This window comes from Motacilla alba, chromosome 4 (genome assembly GCF_015832195.1).
Source record: "Motacilla alba alba isolate MOTALB_02 chromosome 4, Motacilla_alba_V1.0_pri, whole genome shotgun sequence".
Lineage (NCBI taxonomy): Eukaryota > Metazoa > Chordata > Aves > Passeriformes > Motacillidae > Motacilla > Motacilla alba.
The window spans coordinates 27,816,188-27,831,512 of NC_052019.1; the positions used below are offsets into that span (position 1 = coordinate 27,816,188).

The 15,325-nt window shown below is 35.4% G+C and overlaps 1 protein-coding gene across 4 annotated transcripts in view; it reads right to left on the reverse strand.

The window, feature by feature from the left end:
• DLC1 (DLC1 Rho GTPase activating protein) overlaps positions 1 to 15,325 on the reverse strand; it is a 244,427-nt gene that overhangs the window by 148,922 nt on the left and 80,180 nt on the right. For all 4 annotated transcript variants that reach the window (XM_038136748.1, XM_038136747.1, XM_038136746.1 and 1 more), the window contains exons 3-4: positions 10,555 to 10,704; positions 7,930 to 8,070 (exon numbers count right to left, since the gene is read on the reverse strand). In XM_038136748.1, the coding sequence (XP_037992676.1) occupies positions 7,930 to 8,070; positions 10,555 to 10,704 (291 nt within the window). The remainder of the gene's footprint in view (positions 1 to 7,929; positions 8,071 to 10,554; positions 10,705 to 15,325) is intronic.

Sequence of the window (15,325 nt, forward strand, 5' to 3'; positions counted from 1 at the left end):
TCCTCCAATTGTTTCCTTTCAAAGAGGTAGAATTATAAAAAATGTGAGATGTACAGATGTAATAACTGATGCAATATATCTCAGTAGAATTTTAACAGGAAATTTCAGATTCCTTCTTTTCAACAGGTTCCCAGAAATGTTTGGCATTTATTACTTGCTGTGAAAGGCTCTATCAGGCATGAAAGAGAGAAGGCATGTGTCACTAGGAGAACTTATATTGAGATAAAACTCAGTGCAAGAGAAACAACTTCCATGTACGAGAAACAGCCCAGTAAGGGCTTCCATGTACAGCTGTCAGTGGTTCAGAGCATATCTGTGGCTGTGTTGGATCCATCTAGGCTACTTCCCTCTCCCCAGATGTGCAGTAGACTAGAGGATGTGTATAAAAACATGGAAATCCCAATGACAAACTGTAATTCTTGAGTAAAATGCAAATCCTGCATTAGGACTTCATTTCATGACTGACAGTAAGCCTGTGATGATAATGTGCACCATCTGTTGTTTTGATGGGTCATAAACTTTTTCCCAGAAAAATGCCTAAGCACATTTTGAGATCAATTTACTTTTAAATTCCAAAATATCAGTAATGTTTACAGATTTAATCCTTGAAAAAGATTGCCCCTTGTTTTTAAGAAGTAGTGATTACTTGCTGTGTACCTCACTTTTCCAATCACCATCTCCTGTGGTGATCATTTTTACGAGTGTTGGCTGATACTAAAAATAATGTAATTCCATACAGATGTATACATCTCTGCATTGTAGAAATCTCAACAACAACAACAAATTATTAATAAAACTTTTCAGTGCTTAGTGGATTTTGTTTTTCTTCAGAGAAATAAATTCTTAATGCCACTGACATCAAGAAGCAATTTACATAAGTTGCAGCAATTTTGCACTCACAGCCTTCTGATTGAAAATGATTTAAGAATTTTGCCCATCTTTCCACATGCATGCAACAAGAATGCCATGCTCCATCTCAGAATTGAAATTATTCAATGCAGAAATGAAGTATATAGATTACGTACTGACAGGGAAAATTTACAAAGTATTTTTAAATAAAACCCTAGTGATATAAATGTCATGTATGCTTTTCTTGGCAGGTGCTGAAAAAGAGTTAAAATTTCATACTGACATACAGTTAAACACATTTAAGCAACTTCAGGGAAAAAAGGGAAACTTGGTAGGGATTCAACTCAATCCATATGGAAGAGCACAGAAGACAGACTTGAACTAAACTTATCAGGCATTAAAATTGGACAACAAATGGGAACATTTCATGTAGTGTCAGGCATTCAAAATATATTGTCATGGAAAGTAAAGCCCAGCAAACTCTCAAAAATTTAGGCTTGACCAGCTTCATATGAGAGGTCTTTAACAAAAAAAAAAGCTGATATCCTGACATTCTATCAAACCTAGCATATCTAGAGAAACGGAGCTTTCTACTGTTGATTTCACAAGAGAAGGTTTACTGATGAAGAATAATCTTTAAATTTGTTTTCAAGTGCAAATACCCCTAAGTTTATATACAGCATAGTTTTGTTTTCTTTCTTCTCAGGTTTATATCTAATGTAGGAGGCTAAATTCCTGTCCTCAACAATTCTAGTCTGCAAAATCAGACTGTGTGTGATAAAACAGAGTATTTGACATAGTGTTAATGCAGGCCCATCTAAAATTTGCTATTCACTGTACTTTGAAAGTTCTTTAGGCTTTTTGTCTTAAACCAAGGGAACACCAATGTCCACCCACTGTTACCATCACCCTAATATTTAAGTTAACCCTTTAACCTAATGCTTTTAAAAGAAGTAATTTGCTTATCATTTTCACCTGAAGGATTCCATTAAATGAGACAGTTTAGGCATATCCACAAACCACTGGAAGGAGACAAGGCTGCCAGAAGATTTATCTGTGTGTTATCATGAGAAGCATCTATTTGCTACAAAGAGGTGCAAATAACTAAACAGGTTATTTTATCCATGTGTAGTAGGTAAAAGAAAACCTTTTTCCCCACTTGCAAATTGATGTCTTCACATTTCTTTACTTTTCCAATATAAGCAAACATTGCTTTGGGAACAACTTCTATGTCATAAGTGACTTAGAAATTTTCACTGGCAGTTTTTTCTTCAGTCAAAACATTTTGTTATTAAAATTCGCAATACATCATTTCTAAATATAAACTAAAAATAGACTATGGTAATTAATTTTGATCATTAAACCTTTTAACTGTAGCATAATGCCCTAATTCTGCAAAAACATATCTGCCTATGTCCAAGTGCTTGACCTCCCCCGTGCAGTGCCCCTCATCTAAAAGAGCAAGACACCAGGTGGCAGCAGACAGTGAAAAAATGTACTTTACATTCCTAACAGCACAATTAGTGATGTTACAGCTGAAGAAGTCATAAACTTTTTCTTTAGTTTATAAAAAATTATTATCAAAAACAACCAGATGGAGATAGTGTTGAAGACAGTGTCAGCAACTCTACAAAAGGCAGAAAATATGAGAAAAAACCCAGTATATAAGCATAGCTGCTATAAACAAGTTGCAAGAAGAGACAGAAATGTAAATGTACTACTTGACATCTTGGCAAGTCTCAGAAGTCTTCATGCTTAGCACTCCAGAAGCTGGGTATTTATTTAGATAACCAATATTTTGTTGGGATTGAACTTCATGTATGTGGGTCATGCTGTACCTGTATGAAATTGCAAACCTTTCATTGCATTGTGAATTTACACTGGTTGCTCAGAATTCAATATTGAGAGAGAGAAAAAAGGGGAGAGACAGAGACTGTCCCTGACCAAAGCAAAGGTGACACCTGTCAAAGATGTCGTAACTGGATTCAGTGATGTTGCTTCAAATTGTAGGAGTAGCTTGCTCATCGCAAAAAACCAAAAATGATCCCCAAACCACCCCCCCCCCCCCCCCAAAAAAAAAAGGACAAAAGGTTCAGCTTTAAGATTTACAGTGCTTAAAAAACTCCACAGAGCAAAAAGCTCTGTTATTCCATTTGAGATAAAATAAGTACACTTAGGACTATCATAGGAAGAGAAACATAAAACAGAATATAGATTCCTTTGGGGAAGTATACCAAGTCAAAGAAAATTTTTGAGACGTTCATATAACATGTATAGTATGATCCTGCTGTTTTCTTATACATGATTGGGAAATGTAACTTCATGGTATTTTACTTTTTGTAGGGTAAAATAACAGGTTGCTAGAATTCAAATGAAATTGTGATTGTATGAAATGTTAATTTCATAATTAATTCCCTTACCTTGTTTTCTAAAACACTTTCTTTTAAACATATATATGAAAGATAATACTAAATTAATCACCTTGATCAGGTTCTGGGAAGAGTTTTCTCATCTTGTACTAAAAAAAATAACCAATAAACAGTATTTGAATTAATGTTGCACAGTAAGGATCTTTCTCCCTTATGCTTACCAGATTAACTTTCAGTTTTCCTGAGTAAAATAAGAATTCAAGAAATACTATAATGGCAGCAAAATTTAGAAAAGTTATATGAGGACTTTGATAAATAAGCAAATATAACATAAAAATATAATTCAGAGACAAAAAATCTGTCACCTTTCAAATTGCATGACCAACTGCTAAAGATTTGTCAGCACAAATGCACTGACTTATTCTGTATGTTTGCATACCTCATAGTTCACTGAATTTATTATATAACCTATTGCAGTAGGAAATGTAAATATGTCAAACCCTTGGAATAATTTGATAATTCTCTGTCATTAATATTTAATTTGAAATAAAGGTTTCCTTGTACTTACAATAAAATTTATCTTCTTTCATAATTTAAAATAAAGTGTAGTTAAGTATCAAGAAACTTGAACTCTTTCTTAGTCTACAAATCTCAAAATTATTTTTCACAAAATGATTTGGCTTTCTTCAAATGGCTTAAACTTTAAAATACACAATTATGAATCAAAAGCACATTTGGTTAAATTATATTAGTGTATATAAATTGAAATTTGCAAATCTGTCCTCTAGATAATACAAGTTTTTGTCCCAGTCCAGTAACAAGATTTGTGCAAGTGGACTCCTGAGCTCATCCAAGGCTTCAGGGATACCAGCAGCTATGCCTGCAGCTCATTCCAGTGCTCAGCCAGACTAGGTAATTTTATACTTGCAGGCATAACTGACGTCTTAAATCACTTTGAGATTTGAATGCATCTTAAATGAGTCATTAGAGCTAATCTGAAAAACAATCTGGTCCTAGGTACCAGCTATTCTGGCAATAATAGATGCCTGATTACCTTTGTACAGTGTGATTAAGGTTAACTTGGACACTGTTGAAGCAGGAGGGATAAGACTGCCAAGATAAGGAGTAGAAAATAATCATGGCTGGGTTTTTTTTCACCTGAACAGAAAATAAACAGGCTTTGCATAGCAGATGTTCAAGGACAAGATTTTGGCCACAACTTTTATGTCTTAGTTGCTGTTGTCCTTTAGCCAATTTTTTTTTTGTACAGAGGAAGTAAAAAAAAAAAAAAAAAGGACAATGATAATTGATTCAAGTTTTCCTTAACTGATTAGCCTTTAACTGGGCATTGGAGAAGGATATGGTAACTTGCTTTTAGTCATTATCATTAAAACACATTCTAAGTACTCTAGTCCCATATTGTTTCTATAGTAATAAAAACACATTTAAAAATAAATAATTTCTGGTCTTTATTGTTAGGAATATTATATTTGTCCAGATGTATAGCATTGGTTTGTAGAAGGCAATGACATGTAGAATATTTACATTCCTTTCTCTCCAAATCCAGACAAGACACTCCCTTTTCCCAGTCTTTCTCATGGTTGCTGGGGCAAAAGACTGTTGATTTCTTATTTTTTTAGCCTGATTTCAACTCTCATGTGATTAGTGCTAGCCAAGTGTATATCTTCAATGTTAATATACAAAAATCTTTGTTTGTTTTGGAGACTGATTAATAAACCTCCAGAACATAAAGATGTGCTAATTATAGCAGCATGAATTTTTTTTTTACTCTCTAAACGTAAGTAACATAAGGATGGCAAAACCATTTCTTACTATCCCATCCTAAATTATGTAGGAAATGTATCTGTTCAGTCACATGAATCCTTATTTTTGCAAGGATTGTCCATATAAGCACCTTTCCAAACATGTACAATTTGTGGCTCAAACACCCTATTGGTCACATGATGCTATTTCACCCTGACCATGAGATATAACAGTGGCATCCTGAATTTAGGATGGAGGTTATTCAGCTGTATGCTTCTCATAAGCCCAAAATACCAAGTACATCTGCATATCAAAAGCCTTCATGCTGCACCCTGCAGAATCATAGAGAAGCCTTTCCACAGTGCTCTGTGGAGAATCCTGTTTTCCTTGTGTTGCCTGTACTCAGTAAGGATTTCGGTGTGTGTGTGAGCATGCAGGTGTGTGCTTACACATACGGATATGTACTGTACACAGGCATTCACACGGACAAGAATGGGTTTGACTATCCAGAAGTGAACCTTCACGAAATGTTAAACAACTTGTGCATGAAAATATATACACATAACCTCAATTTTATTTTAAATAACATTTATTATTAATTTGCATAGAATATTCTAATTGACACTGTATTTTAAATGCAATTCTTGTTTAACATTTTATAAAACCTTGTCATGAAAATTTAAAATATCATGCTTTCCATAAACCAAGGAGTGAATAATTTCCACAAGGACTATCAAACCAAATTATGCTTATGGATATCTCAACACATTGTCACACTGTTTGAAATAGTTTGGTTTAAATCCATATAAAGCTGCATGAATATGAATGGATGTGGTTTGTCTGTGCACAAATTTTCTATCTATGGGCTATATCCTGTGTAGTTAATATCTTTTACAAGTTCTTTATCAGGAACTAAATCCAAATTCATGTCTCCCTGCCCTGCCTTGGTATTCCCACTATCCAGGTCTGCATATGATGTGATGTTTAACTTTACAGTCTGACTTTGATGCAGTCAACAGTTTGCTATAGTTTGTTTTAAAATACCACAAATCATTCCCTAATATAACTAATCACCCTTGCACTCCTGTTTGTGTACTATTAATAAACGCAACTAAAGAAGTTGTCCTTGGAGACTGAGCATCTGGAATCCTTGGAGATCAGGACTTACAAACTCCAAAAAGGGAGTAAAATCTTTTAAACAGTCCATTACCATTAAAAAGTAGCTCACTGAGTTTCAAGTGCAGAATAATTTAATTCCTATAGCTAGTCTGACAAAATAATCCCCAAACAAAATCCAAATCAAAATTAGAAAAACAAAAACAAAACAAAAAAAATTCCCCAAACTCCAAAAACTACACTTTCCTTTATAGACAGAACACCACATTGTGCATTTTCAGAGGAGATCACTACATGGATTGCTACAGGGTAGGAGGAGTTGCGACTGCAAAACTTCAGAAGACGGTTGTGTTTGGAGAAAATTTAGCTTCACTTATAAAAATTGTAAAATTATATAATAAAATAACATTTGCATACATGTTCAGCATGAGATATTAATCACAGCAAAACTCAGAAGAATACTTGCTGGAGCTGAATTAACACGTAATATCTAACTCCCAGGAAGTGATCCACACTTCTGCTAAGCCAGGTGTCAAGAGTTCCCCAAATACTAGCAGAGAAACTGAAATTCAAAAGGGATGTTTAATACCTTAAAAAGTGAAAAAGTTTCTGTGTGCTTCTCAGAGTCTGGTAAAATGGGATACCACCTTCCAGAATTACATATGTACTTATTTGAGAACTTGTGCTGCTATGTATGCAGTGACAGAGTGCAGAGCTCTCTATTTGCTATAGTTATGCACTGATGATAAATTACAAGTGAATTTATTTTTGTACAAGTGAACAATCCCAAATGTAAATGTTTATTAGAACTTCTGTTAGCCACAATCAAAGGCATTAGTTAACTTGCTATTATTGTAGTGCAAGTGGCAGGTGGCTTCTATTTTACTTTTTATAGACTTGTTTTAAACATATATTTATGCTCACTACACTTTTTATTTTAATATTTTATCCTAGATTTTCTGCTGGTCTGGTAACCAGAATCATTTCAATAAGTGAACAGATGGAGTAGGAGTTATGCTAAGACATTTCAGCATGGGCAAAACTTAGAAGTCTAGAGTTCTGTGTTTCTTGAGGCAGTGGAAACAGCAAGTTCAAGAGGGAACAGATAGTATACCAGGAGATTCTAGGGCATCTGAACATTTCTGCACACATTGATGGCTGAAACACTATGAAGAAGAATTCTTCAAAATATAGAAAACAGCAAAAGAAAGAACCATGCTTCTCATAGTTCTGTGTATCTATGAATGAATATAGAGGGAGGTTCCTTGCCATATCTGAGCTCTCAGACCAGCCTTTCCTCACCACCTAGCATGCACTGGGACCAGCAGAAAAGTGTCTCTGCCTCAGAGGTTCCCCTCTGCTCCTAAGGAAGCTTCTGAAACCACTCACCAAATTTTGCCTTAGAATGACACTCTCAGATGAGTAGGGTAGTAGATACCTTCAAGAAGATCATGATGACTGGGTTTGGACATCATAAATCAGCCACAATTTTTCTCTGGCAGCATCCTTCATGAGATTTAGGAAATGTTCTGAGTGATGCCACTTCAGAAAAACTCATCTTCCTTAATAGAATAGCTCCCTTAAATTATTTTTTTCATATAAAAACACAGCTTATTGTAATCATCAGCTGTTAATAGTGTGCTTTTAAATGTGAAACTTCCTGTATTGTTTGCCACTAAAATGGCACTTTGTGACCACTTTCATTTTTTTCCTCAGTGTCACACACATTCTGTTGTACAATCCAAGTAATGAATAGTATAATTTTTTTTAAATTTCACTTCCAGTCTGGAATCATGAGAGAAGTTTTAAAAAAAACAACCTTTGTACTCACCCCAGCCTTTGGTTTAGCTCCAGAGCTGGCTACTGAAGAGGGAGAAGCTAGGTCAGGAGCATGGATATTAGAAGACAAGTTGGTCTGCGAGTGATTTACTGAAGCAACATCCACTCCACTTTCAGAACCAGATTCAACATCCTGTAGAAAAGTTTTGCGAGTCTCTTTAGTAAATGTGAATGTGAAATAAAATCATATTTCTGCTAAATAATGAAAATATTTAGGCAAGTTCACTTAAATACATATGCTTGCAGTCTTTTTCAATGTGGCGATTTGCATTAGCTGCTGTTCTGAAATTATAAATCACTACTAACATCAAAACTACATGGTAGAAAGCAAGGTAAGAAAAATCAGTTAAGGGATGCGGAAGTTTGACATTTTCCTCCAATATTTAGTATTTCCTGTGTGCTCCCACCTTCTGTCTCTGCAGCACTGCAGCTAGTGAACATCTGTAAGCCATTACGCAGATGAAATGACTTCACCCTCCAGCAGTTTATACAATTCAGAGGTACAGCTCCTCAGTTTTTTTGAATCACCAGACACTTATCATCCAAATACCATCTCTGGTTAAAATGCCCTAACTTTTAATGACACTGATTACATTCCTCTTTCTGAGAATAAAAAGAAGATATACTGTATGTTTTATTGTTGAGGAAGTAAAAATTTAGCACATGCTTGATTTACTGCATAGGGTGAGGGCAAGGGATTATACTGTTTGCAGATAAATTGTGACACTGGCTATGTGTGGAACCAGCCATATACTGTCAGGATTATTAGATGAGGTGCAGCCTGCATGAATACAGCTACACAGGATGCAAAAAAATCTCCTGAACTCTTAATCCCAGAAAACCCCGTGCAGACAAATCCTCAGTTTCCTTATGCTAGGTTCCTAGAATAGGTGTAGTACGGGGCAGAGTCATTTCAGGGGTTCTGCTCCCGATCTGAAAAGATACAGCACCTTTTGATTTGTTAGCTCCAGTTAAGTCTCTGGTCTGCCAAGCCAAAGCTGCCATTTAGACAGGTGCCTATACGCCATGTACAAGAGCATGTGGTGCTCTGAAAAGGGTTAGAAATTAGGGACAAAACTGGACTCTTGGTAGGACCAAGTATTTGAGTCAGATATTTCCTGCCAGTGAGTCATCTGCAATGTGAAGCACTGGGAAATGCAGCAGAGCCATGGAACGGTCAATTTGGCTACAGCTGCTCTCAAAAATTTCTAGTTAGCAGAGCTAGGCTGCCACGGTGCAGAACCATGATCTGCAAATCAAATGATTTCTTACTATAAAATAAATATGAGCCTAAACTCAATATCTATATATCTTGAAAACCAGGTCTTTTGATCTTCTGGTCCACAAAAATCAAATGCTCAAAAATTCCTAGGAAATCACTGTCCATAGATAGCATATATTCCATGTTTGATGCAAGCTGTTTTTCTGCACAGTTGCTTTGCAGCATGGGAGCTGGTACCAGCTCTGATTATCAGGCAGGGTTACTCATACACATGGCCTCTGCTCTCTTTATTGCTGTAAGAAATTAGCTAAAGTGCTGGCATGGATTGGTGAGATATAGAGAACAGATGTCAACATTGTATTTCAGGTTTCCTGTATCATCAGTGTGTTTAAGGAGATACTGTGAGAACATTGATATTCAGTGGGAAAATGTTTAAAGAGGGAAAGTGAAATTATGTGATTTCCTCTAAAAATGACACTTTATATAATTTTAAGCTGCTTGAACCCAGTGAAATACAGCTTTTCTCACCTACACACCACTCACTTAGCAATAATGAAGCCTGGCTTTCAAAGGAAACACTCCTTGTTATTTAAAAGAAAATACCACTAACCAAAAAAAAAAAAAAAAAAAAAAAAAAAGATACGAATGCTAGTCTAGAGATCTTGGGGCAGTGTTTCTCAGGTTTCTTGAACTGAAAAACAGCTGCAGCACATGTGGGTGAAATTAACAAGAAGCCTGCACAAGAATACCTTGGATCAGCCATTCAGCCATTTCATGTTTTTCAGAGTTACATGTGTAAACATTTTACAGAAAAAAAGAGAATGCATCAGTCGTGTTTGCGAGCTGTCCCATCTCCTTTTGAATTATTCTCAGCAAAGAATGATCCTTTCAAGTGAATAAAAAACCCCCCTACATTAAATAATTCAAGTCCTGCCCAGAATATTACTTTGAATGACAAAAGACTTTTTGCCTTCCCCTAGCAGAAAAACAAGACCTGTAGCTCAGACTTACTTTCAGTTCTATGTAATGTCAAATGAAACATGCTCATGTTCTGAGACTGGTGTGACCCTGAGCCTGTGCTGACTCTCCATTTACAGTAGGTGATAATTAGAGAGCCAGACATTTTCTGAATCTTGTTGATCTCCCTTTGTTTTCTCTGGAAGTTCTGAAGCTCTCATTTATGAGAGGATGCCAAAAGGAAATAATGGATGGCAATATTACTGCCTTCAAAACATGTACATATACACAAAAAAAACCCCAAAACTACAAGTCAAATTCTTCGCAAAAAAGAGCTTTAGTTCTAAACTAAGGATCTGAAAAATGTGAGGACAAAAGAAAAATGTGAAACAAAAAAAGTTTCTATTTAGAATAATAATAATAATAAAAATTGATTACAGGTATATGCCTCCGTTTGTATGTCGGGGTGCTGGATGGGGAAGAGCCTGCACTGAGAGCATTTTCAATATCCTGGTCAAGCTGGTCCAGTTTCATAATTAACAGCACCATTGAATCCAGTCGTGAACGATCCCGATCTTCTGTTATTTCCTATGGAACAGAAAATACAACTGTTAAATGTGAAATGGTACCAGTTGGAAAGAATAACCTTAAATTATGAAAACTCTGTTGCTTTATTTACCAGGAAAGCACACTAAACAATAAGCAGAAATATTAAAAAAAAAAAATACTGCTTTTTGTAACCATCTTACTGAGTATTGATGGAATGCAATGCTGAAAAATATTTTATATTAATATTTAGTATACATCCATTATAGCAATTAAATTTTTTAACAGCACAATTGTTTGGAATAAATGTATCGTTACCTGGATACACATACTTTCAAAACAGCTACAGATTCTAAACACTCCTCAAAATATTCACCCCAAGTTAATTAACTTTAAGATTAATCTGCCATGGAAACAGGCGACAAGTTCAAAGAGGCCACTTTCCAGCTGAGGATAACCCCAACTTCTTTTCTTTGTGGAACTCAGTAGTGCAACTATGTTCTGTTGATTTGTAGTAGAGATTTCTGTCTTGGTTGGGAATTCTTGATACACATGAGGTACATCAGGGTACTAGTGAACACAGCATCAGACATCCTCTGACTGGAGAGAGAGCTGGATGAGGGGGTATTCACATCACAGCCCCAAACATCTAGTTTATGTAGCCAATTTCTCTATACTCTGTAGAAAAAGGAGGCAGAGCAGATCCTCAAAAGTGCAACTCAAAGCAAGATCTTCAATTAGATGAACTAAATAATGCTCACAAGGAGTTCCTCCCTTTCCCTTTGATATAGAGACTTACCACAAAGGTTAGATAACTAGCCTACCTCAAAATTCAGGACTGTGAAAACTCCTACTAGTTCCTGTATGGATTTTCATAATTTGAATTTAGAAAATACGTAGTTCCGTTAACTCACTTGAAATAATATTTTTTAAATCCTTCTCAAGAAATAGATGCAAAGATGTTACAATTGAATCATTGTGCCCAAAAAGTAGGTAATATAGGTGTCTGAATTAGCCTTTTATTTTATAGTCACTAAACCATTTTTCAGGCTATACAGAGACTTCTCTTGGTAGGGTTCTATTAGCAGGATTTTTGTAGACTGCTTCAAAGGCATTGCAAAACATGAATTAGATGATTCCTGCTAGAATTAAAGGATACATATAGATAAAATAATCATATAAACCACAGTCTACATGATCTTTAGGTGAACACAGATGTGATGGTTACATAACCAAATCTTAGACAAGTAGAAATACAAATCTGTCGGTCCATAGCAGAGCTATAAACAATGTACAATGCAAAGAGTTTCTAAAAAAGCTGCTGAATTTGCAGGATCCTGTGATGACTTTGAACTGAGTTTAGAAAGATGATAAGAGAATATCACTCAAAATACCTCAGAAATCACCAGAATGGGTTGTTTTACTTTCTTCCAAATTGAAAACACAATGTCCCAAATGATTTATTGCCATTGTATGGATCTTTTAACATCTAACATAATTTTAACTGATGTTAAATAGATACCTGAGGATTACAAATGACAGAACAGTTATTTCATCTAATCTGCATGCATACAGAAGGCCCAGTGGAGCAGCTGAGTCTCTGCTCACAGAGTAGACATGATCTCCTTTGTGACAAGGACTATGTTCTCCATGGTGAGCAGTCATGACTGTCACCAGTTTACACATCCAGAGGATGCCAGTGCTGTTACTAAACTAGCTTCCTACACAGTCCCCTCACTGTGTTTTTATTTCTATTGGTCTTGCTTGGAAATACACCACTGTAAAAGCTAATCAACCTAATATTGACATTGGACTTAAAAAATCAGAAATTCATTGCCATGCCACAACAAAGGAAGTGGTGGTGGCTGGGTGGGGGTTTTAAGTTTGTTGGTTTTGGTTTTGGTTTTTTTCTCAGGCTAGAGAGATATGCGGTATTTCACTCAAACACACAAAAAAAACCCAAACCAACCAAACAAACGAGAATTTTCCCCTAGCAAATTGTTTGATTCATGCTGCCAAAATAATATAAACTTGCTTTGTATGCAGCAGATTGAGAATGCTGGAGAAGAATCTGCTGAAATGAAGAGGTGGCAAAATATTGTTCAAAGTGATAGTCCTCAGTCTTGACATAATGTGCTGGCTTTGCAGGGAAACACTGCTTTCAAAAAACTATAATATTATCTAATGTTATCATTATGGAATTTACTAATTTACTAAAACCTAACTTTGTGGTTCTGGCTGATGTTCACATCAACACAAGAAACTTAGTATTTTTTCTATAGTTTCTGCTTTTACAACTTACTAAACACCTCTTTTGCTGGGGCATTATCAATTTGCATATATGTAAGTCTAAGCATTATACAAAAAAAAAATAACACATAAAGTAAAAAAGGCTAATCCTGAGTTGGAAATTCATCACAACACATAGAAAAATATTATTATAAGATTAATTTATGTTTAGACAGTTTTAGCCTTTATAGTCTCCAATGAATTTCCAAGAGCTTTATAACCTTCTTATCTTTTCTGTACTTCCCTTTTATGTATATTCTAAGATTTTATTACTGAGGTATGATACAATCTATAGGCAGCAAGGTATTAGCAATTAATTTGTTTTCTTTTGAAAACACAGTATTTCCTTTGCTTCCCGTTTTTTCACATTATTTCCCACTGGTAGCTATGTACTTTCCAAATTAGAATGCAAAAATATAAATTACATATATAGAATTATACAAAAATCCTACCTTTACCATTATGAAGTCAAAACTTGGGCATTAGATGTCTGGTCAAAGAAAGCCCCTACAACCTTAATTTCTGCCCTAAGGCATTTGCATAGGGCAATTCAGGCATGCAGAACAAATATAAACAGTAGGCCAAACTTGATATGTTATTTGTCTGGAGATTTTATTTTTAACATGTCTCCACACAAGGAGGAAATACTTTAGGTCATGAACTGGAAAAAACAATATTTCTTTTAATCTGTATCCTCACTGGTGTGATAAAGAAGCTAATTAAATTTGAATATATCCATATGTTTAGAACAGAAAACATTGTAACTCTTCCTAGAATGAAGGATGCTTGAATTATTTGAATTATTGCCTAAATTATAAATCCCCAAATGTTTTTACAAGGAAAACAGTCTACAAGTCCTGTTGCTATCATCAGCAAACAATGTAAATAGAATGAAAATATTTTTGAGAACATGCCTGCAAATGAGATTTAGCCAGATTTTTTAGGTTTTGTGAATTTGGAGCTCATATCATTATTGACAGAAATAACACTACATTTTCCCACTATGTACTCCCATGTCTTCAAGTGAGTGTGTGTCTTTTTACCACCAAGTTACAATGTGTGAGAAGACCTGAAAATTTCTGAATATAATATTCTCAAGGCATGTTATAATTTTGATTTTGAACACTCGATGAATAAAAGCCCCTGTATGAAGGCAGCATTAATCAGAGTATCTCTAGAAAGAACTTACCCCCTCCTTCTTATTTATGGTTTCAAGAATTTCATCCCTATACTAGCAATACATTACAATTACTTTAACCAACTCAAACAGAAGAAACCAATTAAAGGGTATGACCCTAAATTTGGATTTAATATATCCATTCTGTTTTATCCAGGCATGGAAAAATGGAACTGGATGTATTTCACTTCCTTGCTTTCTTAAACCCTGTATTTCTCCGAGTGTGTTTTCGCCTTTCCCCTCTAGCCACTGTTTCGCATCGCACACACAGTCCCTACTGCAGTCCCTTTCCCCACATACCTCTTTTGGCTGACTAGAGCTGAAGCAAAGGACACTTTTGAAAAGGGTGTAGACTGTTAAGTGTGAGACCTGTTTTAATTTTCATAGTAAAAATTTTGTACAGAACAAATTGTTATTCAAAAACTAAGATTATGCTCTCTCTTAATACCCTCAGGGGGATTGAGTCACTTCCCCCTTCCCTGGAGGTTCTCCCTTTGAAAGCATCTGCTGATTTCCAGACTCAGCAGACCCTCCCAGTGCCAGTGCAGTCCTCTGTGGTTAAGGAGGGGAGAGAACATCCCACTGTAAACATTTCCCTGCTAGGGCCATCAGGGCACCACCTCCTTCCTGATACTCTTGTGTCAAGATGTTCATAATTGCTTTGAAAAGGAAAACTTGGATTTTAGAGGAAAGATTTTTACGCAATTGACAAGGCGAGCTGGAGTACCCACAAAAGAAAGAGATCATTTATGGAAAGAGCTGGCTGAGTTTTGCCTGGTATTCTTGATCTGCAGCCAGCTGGACTGAGTTAAAATCTTATATTAATGCTATATATTTCAGATGGCATTAAATTACTCATTCTTGTCTTTCCTTGCTAAAAAAATCCTTTTTGAAAAAAAAGAGAATTTTATTATATATCACTGATTTAATACTATAAAGGTTTTCATGGGAAGAAACAAATGATGAATGCAAACTATGCAGTTTTTAAATGAGTCTAGTCTGATGATTTTTTACTAGCAGATATGTAAATAAGTTGTAATTTTCATCCTTCTACATTGGACTGTAGAGTTCACAAACTTTGAAAAATACCTGAGAATTTTATCTTTCTCTAAATTTTATGCTATACTGTACCATAAATCTGCCCATGACAGGGGATTTGGAGCTAGACCATCTTAGAGATCCCTTCCAACACAAACC